Here is a 13,684-nt window from a genome sequence, read left to right as displayed (position 1 = left end):
GGTCTTTCGGGCCTTGGGCTTGCTAAAAGGTGTGTATACACCTGTTGACCCCCTTATGTTCTGAATGATTACTGCTTTTGATTTATGTTATACGTAGGTGCATTTGTTTTAAGTTTCACAATATCCATTATTTTTTTTTACATTTTATTCCATAATTTTACAAAAGTAATGCGTACATATTGTGTCTTATGATAATGTAATAAATTAATTTTCCTTGTTTTTTCTTGACTCTAATGTTCTGTTAGTCAATTTAAGTTCTCATAAATTTCCAATTGTTCTATCAACTTCACGAACTGGTCTCAAACTATTTCTCTGACCATCGTGGGGGAATCCAATGCCATGTCAGCGTTTCTAAATGATATGACCAATCTAAATGCAGATTGTAGACAATGATATCTTATATGATACTGAATATTGTCTTCAAAATACAACAAACAAATCAAAGCGCCACTAATGGAACAATAGGAAAATCCAAATATGCCATAATTTAAGTATTTCTGAAAGTTATCTGAACGTGCAAACAGGAATCAAATATGACCTAAACATTTTTTTTAACCAAATAGAATAGGTCACACGTTACAACTGTTGACAAGAAAATAAAGCACTTGCAAAATGAACTACCATAATAATGAAATGGAGTGACGTCAGATGTCTGGGATGGGCAAGCGTGTCCGTGTACCATCAGAGATACCTGTCATATAAGGGTGTATAGTCCGGCTATAGTCTTGCAACAATAATAAAGCTCATCGACTTAAGATAATAAAGTGGTATAATAAGATAATAAAACACATGGAAGTATTTGTCTTTTCCCAGTTTTCTTTTTGTCTCTGAATAAATGTAATTGGGGTTGTTATGAACAATAAACACGTTTCCATGTTTATGTTAGATCCTTCTGATTTCGAATAGTTGCATTGCATTCGAGGTCGTATGCTTGAAGAAAATCTTAAGTCGCTCATGATTAGTAAATCTATGCTTTTTGTTTCGTTTTTTTGTTTACTTATTTAATTCATGTAATTAATGTCGAGGACCTATTTCTGTTTTGGTACTTGGCGCTTTAATAAATTATTAAAAACAGATGCAACATGTCTGATCGAACTCAGGTCAAGCGGCTTTATGGCATAATTTTAAGCAAGCCTTACTCCAAATACACGTAGAGTTTTCTTTTAGTGGAATAGCTTCTCATATGAAGTAGCCATTTCGAAACAGCCGGACAGAAACTTATCAGTTTGTAAATTGTACAAATTATAAATTTAGAAATAGTGTTGGGAATGGCCGAGCGATACGGTTAGACTTTCCCCGTTAGCCGTTTCATATGGAACATGCTCCCAGTGTTAAATGAAGTCCGGGTTGCTTATTTTCTTTTGTTTATTTCTACGTTTTAATAGGTTTGTTTTGTGTTCCATGTGTTCTTTTTAGATTCTTTGTAGTGCGTGTCAACCTGTTTTAAATTGCTAGTTTTGAAATTTGAATAAAATGAACGTGGTGAGATCAATAAAAAGAAAACAAATCATCCTAAACACGTTTGAGGAGCAAGGAAGCTCAGTAAAACACGACAAAACAACATAATTCAGTCAATATCACAAATGGAAACCAAATTAATTTGTTTTGATTTGCTACCTGCTATAAGGTAGCTAATCGGGGATAATCGACTTTTGACTCAACACTTGCTGATGAACTAAAATATACAAAAAAAAATATAAAAATTCAACACTTCAAAAAAACAAACCACTTTTTAAGTCCTATTACTGTTCTTAAATATTACAATATTAATTTTAAAATAATAATGATAATAATAAAACATAAATATATTAATGAACATCGAACCATCATTGGTATCAATATTCTTTTACAATTCAACAGACTAACCATTACACCACGGTAAGATTATTTATTTGAATAGTTCTAAATCACTGTTAAAGCATTTACATAACCTATGTGTACTTACCTCAAGGACTGGTATATATTCGCGCTCTTGTTGGCACGAGCTTTACTATCATAATCACATTTTCATATGTGTTAGTGAAGTTGAAGAGGAACCATTAAAATTCACAACTGTAAATAATCTGAAAAACTTAGATGTTAGACTTGAAATTTAGAATGCAATGCTCTATGATTTCCTTTAGTGTTTTCTATATATTTATATAGAACTACAAGCAATGGCTTGTATAAAGGTAATATTTTATAACTTTATATAGAAATAAGTCCCTGTGATTTGCTACTTGCCGTCAATGTGTTAAATCCGGGGCTATTAATGAGATTATAAACCTCGTTGAGATTTATACTAAAACAACTATAGAAGTTACCAGTCGAAAAGAAATAGTTGCTCTGCATATACGTTAACGAAATTCACTTACAGATATGATCTATCATTTTATTACATTTATTTTTTTATCAATTTATCAATAAACAAATACTTGTGATTTACTACGTGCCATCAATGTATGTAACCCAATACCATACCTCGTATAAATTAATACTCCGGTAACTATAAAATTTGCAAGTTATAATATTTACCTTCCTCAAATATTTTATTGAGGACTATTCGAATTACAATGATATGAGGCTTCGACAGGAGTAGATTGATTATCATATTTTTGTCTCTCTGTCTTTTTTCTTCAAACAACTATTCTTCATTGGATCCCAATTGTAATTGTGTTTAGGGTGCATTATATAAATATGTTTATCATATAATTATTCCCCTGAAAATACATGATTGATCAGAAACATTCTCTAGAAGAACATATTTGAGATAAATGAGATCTGTCATTGAAGACCAAGATATCTATCGTAAATAACTTTTTATTCATATTAAATTGCGAAATATACATGTAATTATCATACAAGATTTTCGTTCTGTATTGCTTGTTTTCGTATTTTAGTACAGAGGCTTGTTTTTAGATGAATCCATAAATGCTTAAAGTCTATCAGAGACTTTCTACATGGTTTATTGTCTAAATAACACTTGGTCCATGCACCCAGGTTTTAGTGGAGTCATGGATCATTCACTTGTGTTCGTTACTCTATATGTATTATTTTAGTTGCTTGTTATTTTATTTTAGTTAAGTTTATCTTTTTTGCTATGTTTGTCTGTACTTCATGTCTGGTCTTTGTCCCTGGATTATATTCGTTTAATTTCCTCTAAAATCTTGGTTTCCTTGATTATGCTTTCAAGTCTATCACATGATTTTTGTATGAAATTTGTTTGTAAAATACAAAACAAAATCATTGTAATCAAACATATAGTGATTTACTACATGCGTTGCATTTTTTTTATTAGGTATGCAATCATTTATATATATTCATTTTATGCTTTTTCAACTTTTTTTGTATTATAAGGCTTATGCAAAATGCTTTTGAAGAGAAAACCGAGGCTTAAAATGTCTTTATACCAAGAAAAGAGATGGAAACACTTTACCAGAGTAAGGTTGATAGGCTTTCGATGTTAAGTATCTAAATAAATTTTTGGGTCATGCTTTGTTAATTAATTAGGCTATTAATTTACAATGTCAGCAAACTCTGACAACGATATAAACAATCTGCAAAATAATATACATTTAATCAATATCGTCTTCGCCAGTGAACAGAATGAAATGAAAAAGAGAGGCGCTTGAATCTATACGTGAATCGACCCATTTATAACAATAACATCCAACATGAAAACAAATTGATTCAAAACATTATTTCATAAACGTATCTCTGAAATTAAGATTTATCTCTAGGCAAGTATATTAAATAAGAAACAAACCAAGTTACCAGAAAGTGGAAAAGAAAAGGTAATCATCATAATTCGTCTTCATCCTTCTTGTATTGTTTATTTTTCAAAGAGTAAATAACGCCATGCTTTTAGATCCTATTCTTTTATGATCTTCAAATCAAAAATCAATACAGCGAAGCGCCACATTGATAATAAGTGATTTCGTTACATGTAGATAAGACTACAGAGCATTTTCCATGAATATTCTTTAATAAATGTGTAATATTATTTTTTTAAATGCATTTAGTATTCGTGAAATATTCAATTCCAATGTAAAAAGCATTTAAATTTATACAAGTTAATTTCCATTAAGAAAAGAAAACAAGAAATAAAGAGACAAAATAAAGGGAAAAAAAAGGAGGCGGGTCAGTTATGCTGAGAGTGATGAAGATTGTAACTGTGAGTATTACTGTATTCGAAATGATATAACATATTAATCTTTTAAAATGTCAGATGTATTCGTTCGATAATTTATGTACTGCTTCAATACTGTTGTATTTTACTACGGTTAAGCCAAACTTAAATTCTCCTAATTTTCGCTAAATTAAAGTCTAAAAGGACGGTTTTATCAGCTTAAACATTACGGACAAACAATTAATTGACTAATTGTTTTAATTGCTAGAAATTGAACCAAGTAAAACATGGAAAATGGATGGAGCTGCCATCTGGGCTACGATGCACCACCAAGGCATGTGGCACGGCATTACACTGAAAAAAAAATTGTCCTTTGGCAAATTGAGATTCTGTGAATGTAAGAATGGATTTACATCTCTATCGAGTGTTTAATCTGGGAAGACGTACAAATGAGTATTTAAAGGCCATAAGTGAAGCCATTATATGGACAAAGTCATGGCAGATTACAGGTTGTTGAGATTTTGTCCTGTTCAAATGATTTTTCTCAATGTAGATAAATAACTTCTTCAACGTATTGTGTGACAAGAGAATTGCAATATCAAAAGTGTCTTACAAATAACAACAATACATAGGATGCCAAATTAAACTAAATGCAAACTAAGAAAAAAACTTAAAATGAAATCATTATATTCCTAATTTGGACAACCATGATATATACAGGAATATCCATTTAATGCCTTGAAGCATTTTATACGTCAATATTTTTCATGGTTTCATTACAAGATAGGTCCAAAGGTACGATTATTATTTAAAGTCATATAGAAAGTTCACAAAACAATAACTTATTTCTATCTATATATATATATATATATATATATATATATATATATATATATATATATATACACAACGTAAACTTATGGAAGGGTCTGAAAAATTCCCAACGATGTTAGAACTGTCAAATTTGCGAAGCAAATTTCTGTCGTTCCCTCCGCGGGACTCGAACTCGTACCGCTGTGACATCTATGGCAACACCGCCTGCACTAAGTCCAGCGCCCTAGACCACTCGGCCAGCTAGGCTATATATATGTATTTGTCATGAATGTAAAAGTTACATTTAGACGAAACATATTGCCCATCTTTGGAAAAAACGCTCATGTCGGAAGTTCATGTTTAAAACGACATTTTATACCTTTGCATGTAACAATGATGAATATGAATAACATACCAGTTACTTATAAATACATGGAATTGATACAAATTTAAAGAAACATAATATACTCATGAACTAGTAAAATTGGTTCTAACATATAATCGAAACATTTTACGCTTGTTATACTGTTAGTGCAAAAATATATATAAAGTGTTGAAGCAGTTGGTCATTTGCAAACACTTGAACAACTTTTACTGTAGTCACTATAAAAGCGACGAAATATTATAAAGATTATAACACAGTTTATCAAACCAATATCTTTGATAGTTGATGCTTTATTAGTGGTGTCATTGAGTTTCTGTATTTTTGGCATAATTATGGTCGTTGAGGCTTCTGTTATAGAAATAATTTTGCTAATTGCTATTGAACGTATCATTTTAATACAGAAGTATAACAAATGCTGATGACGGTACTCGAGGGCTTGCGCCATGGATGATAGGGGCATACCTTAATGGACCCCGTCCCTTTAGAGCATATTCAATTCTTCAGAATATTGAGGATGGCGGCACATTGCAGGAAAGATTATTTGTAAGGGATTGCCTGTGCACCCAAACCCTCCTTATAAATGCCAAGAGGGCAGGGGATCCTGTAAACTTATACGGAGACGTTGTGATGAAAGCCGAGGTTAACGATAATGGTTTTGCAGAGCTTTATGTAAGTACTTAGTTAGGATTTCCAATTTCCCCATGTATCTATTTAAGCAGTCATTTAATTTATATATAAAACAAAATATTGGATTGGTTTTAATAATTCCATTTTTGATGTAGCAATTCGTGAATAAGAATTGTAATAAAAATAAAATTATGTCTACTTTTCATATCATTTGAGTGGTAAACATTTTGAATTCAGGGGAACTATTGATACTTTACATATGATCTTAAACATGATCATAGTTGACGTAAATGAAAGTTTCTTTCCTTGCGTTAAAGGTTGCACAGCATAAAGAAGCAAAGTCGGGTAAACGATGTCCGATCTACGTGTCAAAGATCCTGTTGGAAAACCTAAAGTTATTTGCCAGACATATGTGGAGGCCAGCACATGAAAACTGTTGCAATTTGATACTTACACAGTCGGGTGATAAAAGAAGACCATCTGTGAGTTATTGTTATTAAGGCATGCATGTCTCAACTCGATAAGTAATTAAGAAAAACTTACATTTATGAAACGTTATGAAATGCTGGCATGGTTGTAGTACGCATTTCATTTGAGAAAATCTTTGCATCTTTTAGCAAGTTATATTTCTGCACAAGCTGAAAAAAAACCGCATTATTGTAAACACTATGTAATGTTTTTTTTTTTACAATATAAAAACTGTTTTACATCATCCTTATTAATGCAAACTGAAATGAGGTTCTACAAAATATTGTCATACAATGCAATGTATATCATTCACATACATTATATATGCACACATGCGATGTCAAAATTGATTAAAAAAAGGAATGGAAGGCGAAAGTGGTTTGAAATTGCCGAATTGAACTGCATCATTAAACCGAAAGTTAACTGTATCCAGCCTCAGGGAGATCGCAGGAGTGAACAAAGTGCCCTCGCCAAACATATGGCCCATGACATAAAAACAGCAGACAAGTATTATGACAAAAGTATGATGTCTGAACAGCGCCACACAGTCCTGGACCGGATTCATATATATTATAAGGCAAGAAATAACAGATATTTTAAGATTGAAATGAGTTAAAAATGGCTGATTTTTTATTATACTATCAGAATACAACATTTCAATTATGTATTACCATTACGCATATAGATACAATTCAAGTAACATAATAGTTTTTCTATTTAATTGGCCTCGAACAATTTGAATAAAAAAGGAAAATTAGAATATGTATTTTGTACCATGCAATTTGTGCAGTTTCGTTAAACACGAACAAATAAATAATCATTGGTTAACTTTAAAAAGTTACGAAACAATGGGCTTTTTAGATACTTTTGACATTTGATATCGACCCAAGGAGAGAGAGTAAACGTTACAAAAATAAGTCTATACATTTTTTTTTTATTCAGAAAGCGGCGGAATCTGCTGGGAGCCAAGAGCAGGTAATATTATTCAAATGAAAATTTGTTAAAATGATCAATGTTAAATGTCATTTACTAATCAAAATTGGTATGTAAAATTTATATGACATCTAAAGATGTTATTGTTTTATTTTTCTCTTTTAATGAATGCAGACAGCATATGAAATGTTTAAACTTGAATAAACTAAGTTACAATTGCAAAATGAACCGCAGTCTACAGTTAATAATTGTGTAAAATAAAAATTAAAATCGCAAAACCCTAATGCGATATTTGTTGCTTTTCAGTATGGTATTAGTGAATACATCTTAATATTTATTTTAACCTTTTCAACAACGTTACAAAATTATAAACTATATTAATGAAAGTTAGAAACGGTTGCAATTCATCTGAAATAATTTCGTAGTGTCTTGAACATAGGGAAACTATTGCTACCATATATTTACATATGCACAACAATGTATCACGGGTTGCGACAGGAATACATCCATCTTTTCAGGGGCGTGCTTTGAAAGTGAAAAATCCAGTAAGAAACTTATTTAATTTTAACTAATTAATTAATAATAAATCAAACTTTCCACTCACAACATAGGTAATTTTAAAATATTTTTTTCGGAACTAATAAAAAAGTCCTATGAAAAAAGTACCTAACTAAAGAGGGTACCCGTCATAATACTGAACTTGATTTTTAAGGCATCTGTTTGATTCATTTAGCAATCATCAATATTTATATTTTAAAGAAATGTATTGCTATGATATAGTTGGTTTTTCATAATATTGTGACATGCAATGTGAACTTTTTGTATACATAATGCAGCAAAAACATATCATTATTATTTTCAACTGCACATTCTAGAATATACCAGAGCTAACAGACACAGAATCTGAGGCCAGCCCATTTAAGGTGAAGGTAAAATAAGAACAAAATTACAACACACACAGAGGACATATCAAAATATTACTTAAAACATTATAAGATTTGTTTTTGTTTTGCTAAAATTCATATAGTATTATCTAAATATTTTAAACCTCAATTATTCAGCTGCTGGACAAAATGTGCGTGTGTGTGTGCGTGTTTTTTTGTTTTGTTTTTTTCTCTCTCTTTTCTTAGTCAGAATTTAGTAATGCATGTTCTTTAAATCTCGCATTTATGTCAAAGTTTTGATTTAACTGAAGGCTTGATTTCATGCATAAATATTCAGATAAAATATTTGTTTATGTTTCAAAGGTACGAAAGGATATTACTTTAAAACCATGCACTGTCAAACTCAACAGGGTAAGTATAACAAAAATTCTTTGCCATACATGACTTGAAACAACGAAAGAATTATTTATAATCATGAATGTAAAGGTTGAAATAAATGTATGCAACGTTAGCGAAAATTCTTATTACCTTATTTGGGCTTAATTGTAGCGGATAATGCATAATAAATATTGTATTGTCATGTATATACTTGCATCACACCATACCGATTTGCGTCTTGATTCTCTTGCAAATAACTACTCGTAAAATGATTTTATCTAAATTTTTCGGAACAGACAGTGATTCTTCAACATAATTTTAAATTGTTTCTAAGAAAGAATTATATATCTTTGTAGATTAATGATAAAATGTTCTCCGACACAGATTCAGCATTGATTGCGGTAAGTAAAATAAAACATATAAATTATCCTGAAATTAATTTGGTAACATTAACACATTAAGCAACAACTATATACATGCTAACTAATGCAAAGGATTGTTTATCCCAGAAACTTGGAGTGTTTACAAAATTTATACTGAGATTTCCACTACACAATTATTCAAGATTTTCCATTTCAAAGGGCATATAGAATAATGATATAACTAAATATTTTGTATGCATTTATTTTATAATAGTTCTCCCTGTCCTATATTTGATTGTGTTTATATCAGTGTGCCCCAGGAACACCATATTGAACTGAAATTAGGTGGACGAACCCAATTGTAAGATATACTTCTAATATGCGACCAATTATGAATTGTTCACCTCAATTAAAATGCTACAAAACTCAAGAATCATACTGATACTAATAAGACATACACTGAGCTGCAGTTTAGAATTGAAGCATAGCGACAATTAAAGTAATAGTCAAAATGTATTTTCTTTTTTTCTTGTCGTTCATGTACATATATTATTGATATAAATGATCGTTTGTCTTTTAAATTCTTTTATATTATATAATTTACTGTAACCAATCAACTTCGCCCTTTCAAAATTCTATACATCTTAATTTTAAAATTATTACAGTATATATCCGTCCCTGAAACACCAGAACAATATGACTACAGATGGTCAAATCCATTAGTAAGTAATATAACTTTATCATGAAATAAAGTACACATAATTACATCTATTTCACTGAAACAGACCATTTGGGATTACTATAGGTTTTAATTTATGAATTTTAGAAACTTTATTATATTCAATCGAAACGATAAATGCGTAACGATCAGTGCCTCTTTTTCAGTCAACAATACAGATATTATTTATCACATGAACAGTTTATAATAAGAAAAAAACTTCAGTTGGATTGTAGGATGCCACGATGACTTTTTTTCGAAATTGAGTCAAATAGTGAAAACGATAAAAAAAGTAAGCGATTCAATTTTATACTGAATATGTTACCTCAATGAACTTAAATGCGTATTTAAATGACACCAAAATATTTATTCTATTAATCACATGTTTGTTGGGGTTTATCTTCAATTCACATTAGAAACAGTTTCAATTGAACTTTATCATGAAATTTTGGTGTCTTTAGATTCTGGTCGAAACCCTTGCATTACGTTTTGCGATGTTAGCAAGTCTTTTGACCGTGTTTGGATTAAGGGATTGATTTTTAAATTAGAACGATATGGTATCAAGGGTAATTTATTAAAGTGGCTTTATAGTTATTTAGAATCTAGAAGACAAAGGGTTGTTCTCATGGATGGAAATCAACCATAGGCTCATTGTATGCTGGTGTACCACAAGGATCTGTATTAGGACCTCTTCTTTTTCTGATAGTATGATTGGGCTTTGTAGATTATTTGCAGATGACACTTCTATTGGTCATGTAGCCAATGATGAGGAGACACTTGTCAATATGACTAATATGGACTTACAAAATATTTCTATTTTAAAGCTTCTTTTGTTGTACAATATGATTAATGGACATTGTCCTGAATATAAATCAGATTGACTTCCCCATTAGTATCTGAGATATCAGTGTATACATTACGCAATAATCGAAATTATAGCGTCCCTCCAACTAGACTTTCATTGTATCAACAGTCATTTTTGCCAGCTACATTGAGCCTATAGAACAATTTGGATATCTCCTTACGAGAATCACCTTCTTCAGATATATTTAAATTACGTTTAAAATTAAAATATCGTAATAACAATGCTATTAATAGGCCACCACCGTTTGACCTCATTGGTAAACGATTCATGAATTTGACTCACGCACGAATTAGAAATAAGTGTAGTGCTTTGAAAAACGACTTATTTAGAGCACATATTATTTTTGATAAAAGCTGTTCTTGTGGAGCTTTGACAGAAGACGCAGAAAATTTTTTCTCGTCTGTCCAAATTTTACTATGTAACGAAACAGGCTTTTTTAAAAATTTGACTGGTCTAGGAACAAATATTTGTCTCAACACTCTGCTTTTTGGAGATTTTGGATAATTTGAATTACGAGTTTAACTCATTGATTTTTAGTTATGTTCAAACGTTCATTGAAGCTACTAGGCGGTTCTTACGTGAGTAATATAATGTCGTTACATTAAGCTCATCGGGCATATCGTGAACACTACTTGTGGTTATTTTTATCATGTTCCACTGCAACATTGCTGCATGTGTGTCTTGAAAAATTCAACTTATTTAAACATAATACAATCAATTTGAGAAAATATTTTTCGATATCCCGGTCTAATTTTATTCATGCTTAATCCCAAGTGCATGCATCTATGTTTATGGGTCACTACATTTTTGTTTGTCTCTATAGTAATTTCGTAAATAATACTATGTATTGTAAATGCCATAAGTATGTATCACTCAAATGTATATATTAGGAGAAGGCATCGATAAGTTGTACAATCCAATTGTCTTTAACAATAAAATATGTTTAAATTCAAACAGTTTCAAAATTATGGGTTGAAAGTTATGTCGTCATCCCAATCTCCTCTGGTGTGACGTTTTAGGCCAAATCTGTTACGTTTAATACATTCCGACTAAAATCGCCATTAAATTGTACCAAAAACAAAAGAGATGTGATATTGTGTTCATTATACCAGTCATTAATAACTTTTTTATGCTTCTAAGTATTTTTTTTCAATAACTCCAGATATTAACGTGTTACGTGCAATGAAGCGCCAAGCCAGTACTGTGCATTTTGATATTGGATACTTATGTTCTACCTATACTCAAAGAACATGAAATACAATCGATCATGCATTTATATTTGGGTGCTAAAATTGATGGAAGTTTTAACGGTAATATAATATTTCTTGTAGATCATCTAGGATGACAGAAGACAGTTTCACAGAGAAAGATGAAGTTTTAAACAAATAAATATCAACATAATTCGTGAACTGAATTCATCGTTTTGTTGTTATTAATATGTCAGGGTTATACTGACGAGATGATACAAATAAATTGATGTATAATCTACTTCAATTGTAGCTAGAGTAGTTAGTTCTATTGGCGGAATTGATATATGGGTATATAAGAGTAGAAATACTGACACAATCAATAACTCGTTACGCATCTGTACATCTGAAAAATGAAAATACAAAATGATGGATTGTCTCAACTACCAAAAAAAAAATAATAAAAATAAAAAACATATACAGTTGTATTCGAAGTAAACAGCTAACCATAACAGGTTGTTTGTTTAAGAATGAAAAACAATAATCTGCTTTCCACATATCTAGTGCAGTGCATGTAAAATTACATCCAGGAAAAACGTCACATAGACAAAATGAATTTTATCGATTATTTGAGTTTGTTTTTTCCTGACATATTAACAATATTTTTTTCTTATTTCAAGTTGACAAAAAGCCAAGCAAAGCAATGCTATTTAGCTTCTACTGCATACTCCATATTGAAAAGGCATATATGGGCTCTGATACCTTGAAAAACTGTCGATGTGACAACAATTTTGGAAACGTAAACTTCAGTCGTTTTACAACTGAAACTTGTTCTAATAGTTTGCGTCGGAGCCTCCGAGTGTTAACTTAATACTGTTAGGAACAAAAATGTCTTTCAGACATTTACCAAAATGATCCCGTAAAACATGCATCACGACGAAAGCGCTAAACAATATTTCAGATTATACTGGTATGTTTGTTATTTTTTACTTAAGCAATAAAGTCTATAATGAAATAAACTAAGTACTATATTAAACTGCTTTAGTTGGACAAACACTTTTTTACAGTCTACACAAACATACATCAGTCTTATACCATAATAGAAATTGAAATGTTATTTCATACTTGTTACTAAAATATTGAAACGATATATTCTTTACGACTTAAAAAGGGTATCCACAATCTCATCATACCGATTCTGCTTTTGCGTGGTATGTCATGTTAAAATAAGTTGCATCGACAATGTTTGGTTGATTTCTTTGTAAAAACGACGTTCCGGCATTTCTTCAGCCCTGATCTCATATGATGTTATGTTTGTTTTTTCATTAGAATATGGTTTTCTAATCTAGACACGAACCACATATCATCATTAATGACTTTAAACACTGTGATATAGTATTAGTTCACATGTGTTTCTATGATATTTTTGTTACCAAATGAAGGACTTAAAATCAATATAATTTTAGAAGTAGTATATGTGGTTATTTGAATAGAACTGCAACGTTTTTTATACAACAAATAACGCTAATACATAAGGACCAATAATTTGCGAAGATAGCTAATAGGGTCGTGTTACTTATTTTGAATGCTTAAAATTCAGGGAGGAAAATACACATTAAAGCTCTCTGATGCTCTTTGTTTGTTTTGTTTGTTTGTTTGTTTTTTTTTTGTTTTGCTTGTTTCTGTCTTTGTTTGTGGGCTCTATTTGTGACTGTTGAAATGGAAAAAAAATAACCATTTTATTTTAATATAAAAACAAAATTCCTGGATTTTAAACGATGTAAATAGTAATCATGTGTAAGTATTCGTGAAAAGATTTCTGAATATTGGCAAATAAACTATGACATGATTGAAATATGTCTTACCTTAAATAAAATATAAGACACATGGCAAAAACATGATGGCAGGATTTTGATTAAATCAAATCTCCTGTCGAACCCATCAAATTTATTCCCG

At 30.7% G+C, this 13,684-nt stretch overlaps 1 protein-coding gene across 6 annotated transcripts; it reads left to right on the top strand.

Annotated features, from left to right (window-relative positions):
* Window positions 1–4,068: 4,068 nt before the first annotated feature.
* LOC148604519 (uncharacterized) lies at window positions 4,069–11,955 on the top strand. 6 transcript variants are annotated; one of them, XR_015916209.1, is made up of 12 exons: window positions 4,140–4,153; window positions 4,377–4,617; window positions 5,708–5,975; window positions 6,251–6,415; window positions 6,835–6,978; window positions 7,344–7,376; window positions 8,210–8,263; window positions 8,582–8,629; window positions 8,953–8,997; window positions 9,233–9,319; window positions 9,624–9,680; window positions 11,873–11,955. XR_015916209.1 is itself a non-coding variant. In XM_088550962.1 (12 exons), exons 2-11 carry the CDS (start codon window positions 4,592–4,594, stop codon window positions 9,940–9,942), a joined length of 864 nt encoding a protein of 287 aa, XP_088407088.1. In that variant the 5' UTR covers window positions 4,140–4,153; window positions 4,377–4,591; the 3' UTR covers window positions 9,943–9,968; window positions 11,873–11,955. The 6 variants fall into 6 exon arrangements, 5 of the variants coding, with proteins under 5 accessions (XP_088407091.1, XP_088407088.1, XP_088407089.1 ...); XM_088550962.1 differs by lacking the exon at window positions 9,233–9,319 and adding an exon at window positions 9,913–9,968 and having other exon boundaries at window positions 8,210–8,257; XM_088550965.1 differs by lacking the exons at window positions 4,377–4,617; window positions 9,233–9,319 and adding an exon at window positions 9,913–9,968 and having other exon boundaries at window positions 4,069–4,153.
* The last annotated feature ends 1,729 nt before the right edge of the window (window positions 11,956–13,684 follow it).

Source organism: Perna viridis, chromosome 10 (assembly GCF_037379345.1).
Source record: "Perna viridis isolate PV_CMFRI_1.1 ecotype Kerala chromosome 10, ASM3737934v1, whole genome shotgun sequence".
NCBI classification, from domain to species: Eukaryota; Metazoa; Mollusca; class Bivalvia; order Mytilida; family Mytilidae; genus Perna; species Perna viridis.
The sequence above is the reverse complement of the archived record's forward strand: the minus strand, read 5'-3'. Positions and strand labels throughout refer to the sequence as shown.